Source organism: Vicia villosa, unplaced genomic scaffold (assembly GCF_029867415.1).
Source record: "Vicia villosa cultivar HV-30 ecotype Madison, WI unplaced genomic scaffold, Vvil1.0 ctg.001216F_1_1, whole genome shotgun sequence".
Classification (NCBI taxonomy): domain Eukaryota; kingdom Viridiplantae; phylum Streptophyta; class Magnoliopsida; order Fabales; family Fabaceae; genus Vicia; species Vicia villosa.
In genome coordinates, this window is record NW_026705538.1 from 557,827 (window position 1) to 573,238 (window position 15,412).

At 35.8% G+C, this 15,412-nt stretch overlaps 1 protein-coding gene across 1 annotated transcript; it reads right to left on the reverse strand.

The window, feature by feature from the left end:
* Positions 1-8,410: 8,410 nt before the first annotated feature.
* On the reverse strand, positions 8,411-9,589 carry LOC131634050 (polygalacturonase inhibitor 1-like). Its single transcript, XM_058904730.1, has one exon. It carries the CDS (start codon positions 9,566-9,568, stop codon positions 8,579-8,581), a length of 990 nt encoding a protein of 329 aa, XP_058760713.1. The 5' UTR covers positions 9,569-9,589; the 3' UTR covers positions 8,411-8,578.
* Between the last annotated feature and the right edge of the window lie 5,823 nt (positions 9,590-15,412).

Genomic DNA, 15,412 nt, shown 5'->3' on the forward strand with positions numbered 1-15,412 from the left:
AGTGGGACGATGAGAAAAGAAGTTTTAAAAGTGAGCTCGATAAGACATTGCATCTTAGACCTACATACCCCTTAAGTGTAATTGGAAAGTCAAAGCTTTTGTAGTTCCCCTTAGAAGAAAAATAAAAGGGCCAAGAGGCAAAAATATTTTTGAGTGTTGAGCTTTAACAATACTCAACGAATTTTTAAAATGTTAAGCTTTAACAATACTTAACAAGCTTAACAAGTTTTAAAAGATACCAAGTTTTAACAATACAAGGCAAGGGTTTAATAAAAGAGGTTGGTTGAGCTTTAACAATACAAAACCAAGGTCGATTTAAAAAGGTTGAGCTTTAACAATACAAAACCATTTTTAAAATAAGGAGGGTGCAAAGCTTTAATAATACTAAGAACAAAGAAAAAGAGTTTGAAAAAGAGATTGAGTACCTTGACAATTTTAGTCAATACCATTCTCATTCCTTTGGAGTTTAAGCAACATCTTAAGCAATCAATCGTGGGGAATATCTCAAGTGTGTGTGTAATATAACATGTGTATCATGGATACGATCATGGGTGAGTTTCAACAATACATCAAGGACGTAAATTGACAAGTATATGTACAAGTATATCAACAAGGATGGATCATAGCAACAAGTTATATTAACATGGTATTTCTAAGAGGTCAAGAGACCAAAGGATCACAGATTTAGGGTTTTAGGGTTTTTTAGATATGTACACCTAAACCTAATTAAATTAAAATTGATTAACTAAAACCCCAAGTGGAGTGACTAGGGGAACATGGTACAAACTTCAATGGAAGCTAAATTTAATCCCAAAAGGATCACACAATTTTTTTTAGACATTTATAGAAGAAAACATCTTGGAAACATTTGATTTAAAGACATAAAAAGTACTATTTTTGATTTAATCAAAAGATGATAAAACAAACAATATTTTTGGGGTTTTAAAAATTATACACAAAATATGTCCCATAAATAGGGAGTGTACAAAAATCACTTAAAAATAAATTGATTTACTATTTTAAATAAATTGTTAAAGTTGTGAAATAAAACAAAATAAAATAGTGATAAAAGTTAAGCTTTGGCCCCTAGAAGGCATGAACCCACATGCCATTCACTTCAAGGGCTTAAAACCTTAACCAATGGGCCATGCGCCATTTTGTGATCATAAGGTGAAACCAGTTTATTATATGTGAAAATGAGTGATAAATCATAAAACACAAAAGAGCAAAAGGGGGGGGGGGGTTGAACCCGCGTCCTTAGAGTGAAGAGAGAGTCAAAGGCAAGCGCGCAACCATTAGAGAAAACGATGTAGTCGTTTTAAAAATGCCTACCATTAAATATAAAATAAAACGAGTTCAAAATTTCAAAATACAACTTCAAGTTCAACCTTGGATCAAACCAATTTCCAAAAATTCGAATTTGTTCATCTCTCAACCAATTATAGTGATGTAAACATGAAAATTACTCAGAATTTCAATATGAATCCAGACTTGTATCATTCATGAATTAATTTTAATTGTAACTTAAGAATTTCTCAGAAAACCTCAAGAACCCTAAAACTTAAAAATTAAATTAAATGATGCATTCCAATGATCAATAACAACTAATTGAGGGTTAATGATCCTCACTGCTTAACAACATACAATTGAGAACTACTCAAAATGGTACCATAATCATAGAGTTCAAAGTCAGGTTGACTTACCTCTGAAGTGAGACTCGAAAGTTGGATTAATGGACTCCTGGAGGTGTTGTGACGATCTGGATAGCTTCATTGAACTCCCAGGAAGCGATTGCAATGCTCACTCTGGATTGAAAGTGCCTGGATTCGTCTAGAGACCTCGAGTTGCAGAGTTGTTTTGGCTTGATTTAGATGAAGTGTCTGGGGTTTTTTAGTGACAAATTAATGCATACAAAAGCTTAGATATGGTGCATAATGGGGAAAATCTGAGATCAAAGCCATTGACTAACTTGACTCATTATTTTAGTGAAACTCGCCACCACGCTTTATTGTTTCCAAAGGAAATGGGAAAAGAGCGAAATAAACCCAAAGTTTGTTTTTAAAACAAAAAGAGATCTTAGGTACGGGTGTTGATTATACAAGGGGAAGGTTTTAAGCACCCCTCATATCTGTGGTACTCCACAAGAACCTTTTTGAAAATCTGTGTTTATTAAAAGATATCGTGTGCAAAAGAAAAGTTTTGTTTGATTTTTTAAAATAAGCTCGACAAGACATTATATCATGTGCCTACATACCTCCTTAGTGCAATGGAGAAGTCAGAGCTAATGTAGTTCCACTTAAAAGGGAAGATTTTTTAAAATGGATAAACACTTTATCATCATAGAAGAGAATACTCAGCCATTGATTTTAAAAATGAGAACAGATGGATTCTTTGCGTCACAAATGAAAGAAGGGCTCCAACTTGGATAAAATCTACAAGTATGCCACTAGCTCTCTCAAGTGGAAAAGATTCCATCATATCAATCAATATCAAAATCGTGGGGTATCGCAACTCACTACAACAATTAATCGCGTCTAAACTTTGATAGAAAAGCCACGAAGGGCAAAAGATATTTTTAAACAAATATTTTTAAAAGAGGTTTTGCAAACATAAGAAGATTTTGAAAAAAGGGAGAAGATTTTGAAAATCTAAGAATAGGAGGAGATGAAGAGGATATCCTAGAGCGTAAAATAAAAGCCAAGGAAAAGAACGGTCTAACCAAAATAAGAAGCCAACACTTGACATTAAGAGTCAAGGTAGATTTCCTATCCTTTGGACTACCAACACTAAACCAATACATTACCACTTGGGGATCCGGACAAACTTGATTATCCTTAGCACAAGTTGCACCAATTCTTTGGAACACATCATAAAATTATGACGAAAATCGGGCAGAGTAACGGCTATGTATAGATGAATTCTTTATCATAATGCCTTGGAATTAACCATCAAGGACTTTCAAGGAAATACATGCACACAAAAACAGACAACAACCCGATGCTAGACAAAATAGAAAAAGAATAACAAGGTCCATAGGTGCTAAGTCCAAAAGGTCCAGGTCTCCAAAACGCTCGGGATAGTAACTAATAGTCCATATAGCCTTAAGTGTTTTTTATCGTTTTAAGTTGTTTATTAATGCTTTAGCACAAAATAGAATATGGTCCAAATGGACAGAAGGAAAATAGCGGAAACATAAACAATACGTCCAAATGGACAAAGGGAAAATAGCGGAAACATAAACAATACGTCCAAAATGACAAAGGGAAAATAGCGAAAACATAAACATGATGAATGATAAAATAAAGCATAAAGCGAAAAATGTAAAGAGCAATATAATAAAGAATGAGGAAATTAAAGTCAATTGTTAATAGTTAGCAAGATGACCATCTTGAAACTTGTCAAGTATATCATCGAAATGTTAGTAATGAAGATCGATGGTGAGTGAATGATGATCTCGGGTTTAAATTCAATAAAAGTTCATCAGAAGCTTGATAAAATCATAGCGACTACACGATAAACTTCCATAATTCTTAAACCAACCGCATACAATCTCTGCCATATTGAATCTTTTTATTCGGGACATGAAATGTTGCGCTATGTTAAGAAGATTGCCAAGTGAATGATGTAGAAGTCACCCTATAACGAGGCCGATCAACAATTTTTATGCTAATGTATGTGAGAGAAACGATATATAGATCGTTCTCCGAAAGCAATACCACACGAAAAGAAAATAGGTAGCGGTATCATCTTCATATAGAATTCAAAAGAATTCCAAATATGTTGAAGATTTTCATCGACCAAAATAAAAATAAATGAAAGATGGAACCACATTCAAACGTTCCTTCCATCTTCAAGTTCAATCACTTAATATTGCGGATTCGGATTTTCATCCTAACAACGCCCTAAGTCCATTAACATTGGAGAGGAATTAAACCTCTAAACTTGTGATTCAAAGAAAATATTAAAAGAAATGAGTAGAAGAAGAGTTAGAACCAAAACAAGTTCAAAAAAAGGCAAAAAAACACCATTCTGTCAGCATGCAATCAATTGCTCTAGTGGTGCAATCAATTGCTCTAGTGGTGCAATCAATTGCTCTAGTGGTGCAATCGGTTGCACCTCTTCAGTTTTTTAAAATATGAGCATTTTAATAACTGTGCAATCGATTGCACAAAGAGAGCAATCGAATGCACTATGCATTTTAAAAAAATAGCAATCAAAGGGAGAAAACTTGCTTAAACATTATACCAAACACCTTGTGATCTTGGATCAACTTATGCACGAAAATCCATCAAATAACAAGCAAATAACACCAATATAACACCAAAGGTGTAGCAAACATAATCAACAATAGATCATATTTTGAAGAATGACATGGATCTAGAGATTTACCATTTTCTTGCTCAAAACTTCAAATCCACTTCAAGAACAAACAACAATGCTTTTATCTTCTAAAATTGATGATGAACAAATGAAAGAAAAGAGTGAAAGGATGAAGGTTTAGTTCAAAACTTAGTAAGATTCAATGTGAATCTTACTAACTTTTACAAAAATGAACTTTGAGTGAGGTGGTTTTTGGAGAGAGTTGAGAGAAAAATAATTCAAGAGAAATTCTAGCAAGGTAAGTTTGGCTATCAAGAGGTAGAGGCCTCTATTTATAGGATTTAGGCTTGGGATTAGTGGTGGTTTGGAGTTAGGCTTGGTAAATGAAATTAGGCTTGGTAAATGAATTTGGAGCCAAAATTATGATCCAATGGTGCACATATCATCAAGTGAGGGTACATGATATGACTTAATCAACATGATGTAGAGAAGTGATTATGCAATCTAGAACATTCATCCCATACATGTAAATGGTGACACACTCCTCAAAAGCTGAAAATTGTCTTCATTTTTCACATTTTGCACTGTTGCAATTGATTGCTTTAATGGTGCAATCGATTACTCCTCTTCAAAAAACACAAATCCGGCGCAAAAATAGTGGGTGCAATAGATTTCTCTGATGGTGCAATCGATTGCACAGAAGACAAAAGGCAAATCTGGTGCAAAATAAGTGAGTGCAGTCGATTTCTCTACTTGTGCAATTGATTGCATGTTGAAAAATACTGAAAAATGCCTTTTTTGGTAGATGTCTGGATTAGTACCTACAAAACACAAACAAATAAAAGGATAAAGAAAAATATTTTTTATATTTTGGTTAGCATATCATATACAAACTAAAACAAAGGTGCTTGATGACCCCCCCTACAGATGAAGTGAGCACAATACCAAAAATGGAACTCCAAATGAAGCTCTTGATTAATGATTGAGGTGCAAATGATGTAAGATCTTAGGGTCAAAAATTAGGGTATGACATGGTGTTTGGAAGGTGTTTGGATGCTTAGTTCACAAGAAACTTGCTTAAGATGGGAGATTCGAAGAATTGGATTTCAAGCTTCAATAGAGTTCTTGAAATTCCAATTCTGAATACAAAGGTGTTTGGAGGATTTTAGGGTGGTGAATTGGTTTCCTTTGAAGCTTAGAAATGATCCATATTTATAGAGAAACAAGAGATCTTGAGTCTAATCAGATGGAGTCTTAAGGCTTCATAACTTGTTTTTGTAGCAAAGTTGCAAACATGGTTCCAATGCATAGTACAAGCATGCTTTAAACATGTTTTGTCTGAGCTTTTGGTTGAGTGTTTGCAGAAGAAACAAGTTGGGAGCTCAAGACATGTTAACTTGGCGATTAAAGTTAGCTTTTTCAAAATGGAAGTGTTAGCTTTAGTCTTGAAATGGAATGATCACTTGGAAAAAACTTGAAACACTTGGATTATAGTCCAAAAGCAAGTGTATTCTTCTGATTATGGTGGTTTAAACAAGTTATAGGATGTGTAGCACAATGATCTTGCAGATTTGGTGAGTTGGAATTGGTTTTGCAACTTGGTTCTTCATGATAATGACTTGGATTTCAAGTTTGAAACCCTAACTTTGATCCTTCGAAAATTTCAACTCATACATCCTATGGAAGAGTTCTAATACTATTTGGAAAGTCCTAACAATTCTCTTCAACTTCCTTCTTTTGTGATTCCCCAAATTCTTCTTGTATCTTGGTGAAAAGTGCCCATAAAGTTGGAAGAAAATTGGGTTAAAACACTTTGAAATTTTTTTTAACTATTTGGGTGAAACATCATGAGCCCATATCTTTAAAATGGTTGATTTTTGGGAAAAAATTTGTCAATACAAAAGTTATAGTTTGGATTGAGATCTACAACTTTCATGTTGAAAGTTTCTTCAAATTCAGCTTGGATCTTGATGTAACTTGTGCATGAAGTTTTATACTTTTAAGCCTAAAACACTTAAAGTTTTTCTAAGTGTTTAGAATCTTCCAACTTTGAATTTTCTTGACTTTTGATTCTTAATTTATTTTCTTGATTTTTAATGAATAAATGACTTTAATAAACACATATTCATGATCTTGATCTTCAAAAGTCCATGGTTGACCAAATTTCTCAAAAGTCAAAGGTGATCTTGAACAGTTGACATTTTCCAAATGAATTGCATTCCTGCACATGTCAATTGAATCAAGCTCTTCCAATCAAATGAATTATATGAGTGGGTTATAATGAAGCATTGGAGATCCTTGAATCATGATTTGAGCCATAGAGTCATGTCTTGATTAAAAGTCAACAATCCAGGTGAATTAGGTCAAAACCCAAATTTGTGCACCAGATGAAAATGAAAGTTGTTGATCTTGAATTGAGCCACACTAGGACTAGGATTTTGATAAGGGGAATCACTTGAGCACATGATAATGTTTGAGATCCTTTGTGTGCCTCAAAATCCTAATTTTCTCGAGTCTCCTGATCAGTCACCTACCTTGAGGAACAAGCAATAAGCAAACACAAATCTTTTTGTATATTCTTGGTTAGCAAATGATATATGAAAAATGATGAATATGATAATGATAATGATGATGATCAAACTATTATAAAAATTGAGGTGGGGTATCAGGATCAACAATTGGGGTACAACACATGGTTCTTATCTGATGTTGAGCAAGATGTTGTAACATCTTGACCAACTATCATGACAGGTTCCGGTGTCATGTGTTTTGACAAATGTTCTGCCTGATGTTGTGACATGCTATATCAGAACATCATGATAGTTCAGTTGGTTTAATTCCTTGAAGATCTGATTGAAAAATATGAGATTCTAGTGGATTCTAATCCACTATAAATTGCATAGAAGTAGTGATTAGGTAATAGGTTATAAAGTGGGACTGTTTAGGCTTTGAACTAATACTATTATAGTGGATTTGTAGCCTCCAGAGTAGGTGAGTTGCACCGAACTGGGTTAACAATTGATTTTGTTTTTTAACATTCTGCAATTTAATTCTGCTTAATTTCTGTTTGGTAAAAGTGTTTTCTATCAGTAGGTGATGTTATAACATCTGTCATGACATTGTGATTTATGTTGAAACATCTGTCTTGACATTTGTATTGTAAGTGCCAAAATTTCACAAATGAATCTTCCACCTATGCAAGGTAAATCTGTGAGCTTCATATCATTTATGAATCTGCTGAAGTCCTCCACATCTCTTCCTCTGAGATTTGCTCCCTCCCCTAATTTTTCCTCCTTGTTAGTAACAGAGTTGAAGTCTCCCCCTAAGCACCACTATACACAACTATAATTCTGTTACACCTTCAATAACTCGAACCACATCAATTTCCTATACGTCGGATTACAAGAAGCTTACCTATTAATGAAATTATAACTAATCCATTTCCAAACTACGTTGACACCCACAAAACCTTTCTCTCTAAAGCTATGATTAAGAGATAATAAAATTTTCCTCCACACAATAACCATACCTCTGGAAGCTCCAATCGAATCACAATCAGTCCATTCAACCTCCTTATTTCCCTAAAACACCGCCGCTAAACAAGAATTAAATATTTTCAGTTTAATTTCTTGAAGGAAACATAAATCGACCTTACCCGTTTGGATGATAAAACTGATTCTCTTCCTCTTGATCCTACTACCACCTCCCTCTTGATTTGGTTTGGTTTGCTGAAATGTACTATCAACAATCCTAATGGACACACATGGATCTATTTAAAAGTATAAAAATAATTAAATTTCTTAAAATTTTACATTAGATATTCTCAAATAGTGTTTTTCAAAATGTATATAAATCCAATTGAGCAATGAATGTAGAAAAATCTCAATATCCCTAAATTTTATCATTACTATTTTTGTTGAATATATTTCTTTTTAATTTATATACTATAAAATAAACAAACAAACAAAACTAAAAAAATACATATTCAAAAAATGAACAATATAAAATGTTTTAGACTTGCTTTTGAATATCTTTCACACTAACTTAAAAAAACCAAACTTACATTAAAACGAAATACAATACACTCTTATACAATGGATATATGTTTATTCTTAATCTTAAGTAGTGTCTCTCCATGGTGATTAAATTTAAAACCATACTTGACTTGTAAAACAAATACAATATAAAACTATTGGAAGTAATGTAAACACACTAGAAAATAATTACTCCCTTTAAAAGGATAGAACACCAACAATAATCACTTGCACCTTGGAAGAGGATGCCCACATAGACACTTATTTTGTAAAAACGAACCCACACCAAACTTATTCATATTTCCACCCTTTGGAATCTTACCACATAACCTATTATAGCTCAGATTCAACCACGATATATGTTCTATTCCCTTAGGAAGCTTCCCATAGATTTGATTATGGCTCACATCCAACGTTGTCATGGTCTTAGACAACTCAACTTTTCCAAAATCAAACGTAAACATGTTGTGTGAAAGATATATCTCCCTTGTCGCTTTATTAGAGCCAAAAAGCATGGAGGCATCACCTTCAAAGTTATTATAAGATAACTCAATAACAGTAGTGTTAAGTCTAGCCAATGAGAGCGGGAGTTTCCCGGAGAGATGGTTATGAGAGAGAAGTAAAGATGGTAGGTTTTTATTATTGAAGTAACCATATGAAGAAGGGATTGAACCTGTTAATGAGTTGTTGTAAAAGTATATCATTTCGAGTTTTGGTAATTTGTAGATGTAACGAGGGAGTGCACCTGAGAAATGGTTTGATGAGAGATCAAGGTTAAAGAGGTTTTTCATATGGGATGGGAAGTTAGGTATTGGGCCTGACATTCCTGTTGAGGTTATTGTTAGGGTTTTGAGGTTGAGAAGCTTGGATATGGAGTCAATAGGGATTGGGCCATTGAGGTTTGGTAAATTATCGAAATATATAGACTCTAAATAAGGTAAGTTACGGATGGATAGTGGAAATTTAGAGGTGAGATTGTTGTCGTGGGAAATGGTTAAGTCGCGGACACGATTGTTGGAGCGAAAACAAGTGACGCCGTACCAACTGGCTTTGCAGCAATCAGTGTTTGGTTTCCATGAGGAAAGAATAGTTGGATTGTTGAGTTCTTTTTTTATTTGGAGAAGGGTTGCTTTGTCTTGTGGGTGACATGATTCTGATAGAGATGATGCAACTTGGGAAAGCAATATCAATAGGAGTAACAAGTTAGTTCTCATTGTTTTATTTGGGGGAGAGTGTTTGTTGTTTTGGATTTGATGAGAGAATTGGATACGAAAAGTGTGTATTTATAGTTAGGATTGATGCCTTTGTACATTGCATGATGCCGCCATATAGCGCAATTAGTATAGTCAAAACTGTCTACCTCAAATAATGTCAAACACAAGCTGAAATGTGAATGGGTTATGATATTACCGGGACAATAAATGGTTTTATTCTATTGGTTGGTTATATTTATTTATGATTTGTTTTTCCTATGAATATGAAGTGGCACATAGAATATTGGACATCATTTCATTGCTGTTTTTTTTTTTTATCTAGGGATGAATAGTTTTGTAAATAATTTGTTGGGGATTCCTCTTCCTATCTTATGTTTATGACTATGTGCTGCTGCCCTTGGATTTTATTATTAGAACGCCCCAAAATATAAAAAACACTTTAAATAGAAGTTGGAACCCCATCGCTAAAATAATTCGGATTTTAATCTATGGAATATTTATAAAGATCAATATCCAATCATTCTTACTTTATAAAGATCAATATCCCATCATTTCATCGCTAAAATAATTCGGATTTTAATCTATAAATTTTTTATAAAGACCAATATTGCTTGCTTTATATACTCGCGCCGCCAGTCATTTCCCTCCTCCTTTCAAAAAATCAACAAAAGAAATATCTACCTTTTGATCCTATTCCGATGACTTATACAGAATTACTGCCTTTGCTACTTCAGAAGAATCTAGTTCAACTGAGGGATCCTCCTCCTCCTCCTCCTGCTAATCCACCATTTTGGTACAAGGCAGATGCTCGCTCTGCTTTTCACAAGAATGCTCCTGGTCATACTGTGGAAAATTGTTACCCTCTCATGAGTGAAGTACAAAAACTGGTCCGAAGCAACATGCTCACCTTCAAGGATGTCAATCCTAATGTTCAAGTTAATCCACTGCCCAACCATGAGACTGTCAATGCAATCCAGACTCAATCTGGTTATGAATACCTACATGATGTTTGTGAATCAACTCAATCCTTGGTGAGTATGCATGTTGTCTTGCGTGAACTTGATTACTTTCCTTCGCATGACTACAATGCTTGTCCAATATGTTCCCACACCATTCGTGGATGTACCCTCATGGTTGAAGACCTTCAGAAACTACTAGACCGAGGAATTATCAGCATATCAAGAAAGAAAAGTGGAAGAAGAAATTCACTCTGTCAACATGGTACATGGCTATCCTGGCCAATATCAAGTCTATGACGTACACCAATTGAGATGTGACATAGTACAAATGCACGCCACCTTATGGGTGATTGGAGGATTAACTCGACACAATTATGGCTCTTGCCGAATCTGCTGCAGAGATACCCGTGGATGTGCACTGGTGAAAGCAGGAATTCAAAGTCTCATGGATCGAGGACTTATCCAGATTCTCCGAGATAGAGATGAGAATGATATCAACATGATTGGGGAATGTTCCATAGTAAAGTATGTACCCGATGTTCGCACTGTGCGCGGATCCTTACGAATGATACACGAGATGTGGGTCCAAAACGGATTGATTGACTTTAGCCACGATAGTTGTCCCGCTTGTGAAGGAAGCACGCGAGGTTGTGCTAATCTACAAGAAGACATTCTGACTCTGATAGGTTTGGGTTTGCTAGATGAAGAAATCAAAGGAAGAAAAGGACACAACTACATTGAGGAAGAAATGACCTATGGGCTACTTGACAGTATGATGCGAGAAGTTCCTCAAAGGATTCTGAAGCACAATCGTGACCTGTACATATCAGCAAAATACGAAGATAACACTTTGACAAATGTACTGGTAGATGCTGGTTCATCTCTGAACGTTATGCCATGGAGCACCTTGGAAAGTTTATCCTATCAAGGGGCACCTTTTAGACCAAATGGGGTTAGCGTACTGACTTTTGAAGGGTTCTCATGCAGTGTGATTGGAGAGATTGATCTTCCTTTCAAGTGATGGAAATTTATCCTGCCTACAGTCGTTTGTTAGGAAGATCTTGGATTCACAATGCTAAAGTTGTTCCTTCCACTTTTCACCATATGTTGAAATACCCTTTGAAGCACAAAATAATAATTGTTTATGGAGAACAAAACATGTTTGTTTGTCAATTATCCTTTGTTCCTAACATTGAAGAAATTACAGCTCAGTTCCAAGTTTTAGGAGTCGTAAATCCTGAATACGAAAAGAAAGCCGGTGCGTCTATTTCATCCTGGAAAGATGCCCAACAGGTGGTTGCCCAAGGATCTTATGAATGTTGGGGGCAAGTTACTGAACTTCCCACCAACAAGAACAAAAGTGGTCTAGGATTCACATCCCAGAAATCAAAAGGAAAAGAATCTGAGTATGGAAGCTGCAGCAAGACTCTGTATGAGACCTTTCAAAGTGCTGGCTACATCAACCTAGATAAACAAGACATAGCTGCTATCATTGAAGATGTTCCAGAATGTTCAAGCTTCGTCACGCGTAGAGAGGACAACTCCAACTGGACTTCCGTCAGCATCTCTTCTGTTGTTCATGAGTCTAAGTAATTTTTTGTCTATTAAAAAAAACATTTCTCTCTCCCAAGGCGAAAGAGTAATGTGTCGGGCTGTTTAAAATAATTCCTTTTGTTCTGCTCAAGACAAAAGTGAGCTTATGTAGGGCTTTGTTTCAAATCATTAAATAAAAAGCAATTTTTTTTGCTTCCCTTTTGTTTATCGTTTGTCTTTTCTGAAAATGGTAACATTTAAAAAACCCATAAAATCAACCAAATTGCTTTTCAAATTTGCATATACACCTTTTCTTGTATTTGTTCCTAAAAAGCAAAACATAAATCATGTGCAGATTATCTCTTGATAAACCCGCTGAAAACAATGATCCTAGGCCCTCTCCCAACTTTAAATACCCTGTGTACGAAGCTGAAGAAGAGAGTAGTGAAGAGATCCCTGAAGAGATCACCCGTCTACTTGAGCACGAGGAAAAGATCATTGAGCCGCACAAAGAGCCTTTGGAAGTGATCAATTTAGGCACTGAAGAAGAGAAAAAAGAAGTGCGAATTGGGGCATTGTTAGAAGCAAGCGTCAAAGAGAAAATGGTTGATTTGTTAAAACAATATGTGGATGTCTTTGCTTGGAGCTATCAAGATATGCCTGGGTTGGATACCACTATTGTAGAGCACAAATTACCGTTAAAGCCAGAATGTCCGCCTGTTAAGAAAAAAGCTGAGAAGAACTCACCCAGATATGGCAGACAAGATTAAAGAAGAGGTACAAAAGCAAATCAATGCTGGTTTCCTCGTAACATCATAATATCCTCAATGGTTGGCCAATATAGTGCCTGTTCCTAAGAAGGATGGAAAAGTTAGAATGTGTGTTGATTACAGAGACTTAAACAGAGCAAGTCCAAAAGATGATTTCCCGCTACCCCACATTGACATGCTGGTGAATAGCACTGCTAAGTTTAAAGTCTTCTCATTTATGGATGGATTCTCAGGTTACAATCAAATCATGATGGCACCTGGAGATATGGAAAAAACAGCTTTTATCACACCCTGGGGCACGTTTTGTTACCGTGTAATGCCATTTGGTCTGAAGAATGTTGGAGCAACTTATCAAAGAGCCATGAAGACTCTCTTCCATGACATGATTCACAAAGAAATTGAAGTTTATGTGGATGACATGATTGCCAAGTCTGCATCAGAAGAAGAACATGTGGAGCACCTACTAAAGTTGTTCCAACATTTGAGAAAATACAAGCTGCGTCTGAATCCAATTAAGTGCACATTTGGTGTTCGCTCTAGAAAACTACTAGGTTTCATCGTCAGCCAAAGAGGTATTGAGGTTGATCCCAACAAAGTCAAGGCCATTCAAGAAATGCCTCCTCCAAAAACAGAAAAACAAGTCAGAGGTTTTCTTGGACGATTGAATTGCATCTCCAGATTTATCACTCACATGACTACAACTTGTGGACCGATCTTTAAGCTTCTCCGCAAGGACCAAGAGTGTAAATGGACAGAAGAATGTCAGAAATCTTTTGAGGATATCAAAGAATACCTGTTGGAACCTCCAATCTTAAACCCTCTAGTGGAAGGAACACCTTTGATCATGTATTTGGTCATACTTGAAGATTCTATGGGATGTGTCCTGGGTGAGCAAGACGAGTCTGGTCGAAAAGAGTATGTCATTTATTACTTGAGCAAAAAGTATACCGACTGTGAAACAAGATATTCACTGCTCGAGAAAACTTGCTGCACTCTTGTATGGGCTGCTCGCCGTCTAAGGCAGTACATGTTGACTCATACGACATACCTCATATCCAAAATGGATTCAATCAAATACTTGTTTGAAAAGCCTGAGTTAACTAGAAGAATTGCCCGCTGTCAGATGTTATTATCAGAGTACGACATCTAATATCGTGCCCAAAAAGCCATCAAAGGAAGTGTTTTAGCCAACCATCTGGCCTTTCAACCTATTGATGATGATCAATCTTTACAAGACGACTTCCCAGATGAAGAGATCATGTATTTGAAATCCAAAGATTACGAAGAACCTTTACATGGAGAAGGACCTGATCCTGAATCCCGATGGGGTTTAATATTTGATGGAGCTGTTAATGCTTATGGTAGAGGAATTGGGGCAATCATTGTGATGCCACAAGGTTCTCATGTACCGTTCATTGCAAGACTGATGTTCGACTGCACCATCAATATGGCAGAGTACGAAGCTTGTATCATGGGACTAGAAGAGGCCATTGATCATAGAATCAAGATTCTGGATGTGTATGGAGATTCCTCTCTAGTTATTAATCAGATCAAAGGAGAATGGGAACCTCGTCATCCTGGTTTAATTCCTTACAGAGATTATGCCCGAAGACTGCTAACCTTCTTCAACAAAGTTGAGTTCCATCACATACCTCGTGAGGAAAATCAAATGGTCGATGCATTGGCTACTCTAGCTTCCATGTATCAAGTGAAGTTTCCAAATGAAGCTCCTCAAATTACCATCATGCGCCTGGATAGGCCGGCTCATGTATTCACTATTGAAGCTATCACTAATGACAAGCCATGGTTTTATGACATTAAAAATTTCTTACAGAAACAAGAGTACCCACCTGGGGCATCTAGCAAAGACAAAAGAACTTTGAGAAGATTGTCTGGTAATTTCTTCCTGACTAGGGATGTGCTCTACAAAAGGAATTTTGACATGGTATTTCTCAGATGCGTGGATAGACACGAAGCAAACCAATTAATGCAAAAAATTCATGAAGGATCTTTTTGAACTCATGCCAATGGACATGCAATGACAAGAAAGATACTTAGAGCATGTTACTATTGGATGACAATGGAATCTGACTGTTACAGATATGTGAAGAAGTGCCACAAATGCCAGATCTATGCTGATAATGTAACACCCCATATTTTCTAAGTTTAATTTAATTGTAAATTAAATTATTAATTAGAATTATTTTGGTATTTGGTTGAATTATATGGAAAATGATGAGATATTGGCATTTGGGCCTAGAGTGGTGATTAGCAGAAGAGGGGGTGTTGACTAAGCAAGCCCATTATAATATTTTATTTTATTTTTCATAAAATAAGGAATTTGGGAAAAAGAGGAAGCAGAAGCAGGAACTGAGTCTGAAGAAAGGAGAACACGTGAAAGTGAGAAGAGCCAAAGGGGATGAGAACCTTCGAAGTTTCGACTCTGAGGTAAGGGGGGATTCTTCGGGTTAGTATTCCTTATGTGATTGTAGGTAGTATGATTGATTAGGATTGTTGTCTAGTTCAATCGTACGTGTCGGGTTTGGGATTTTGTTAGGTTTTGATGAAATTGTGTGAATTAC

What these genes read in the sequence shown, in the direction of transcription:
- LOC131634050 (XM_058904730.1), bottom strand. Translation starts at nt 9,568, where the DNA reads ATGAGAACTAACTTGTTACTCCTATTGATATTGCTTTCCCAAGTTGCA.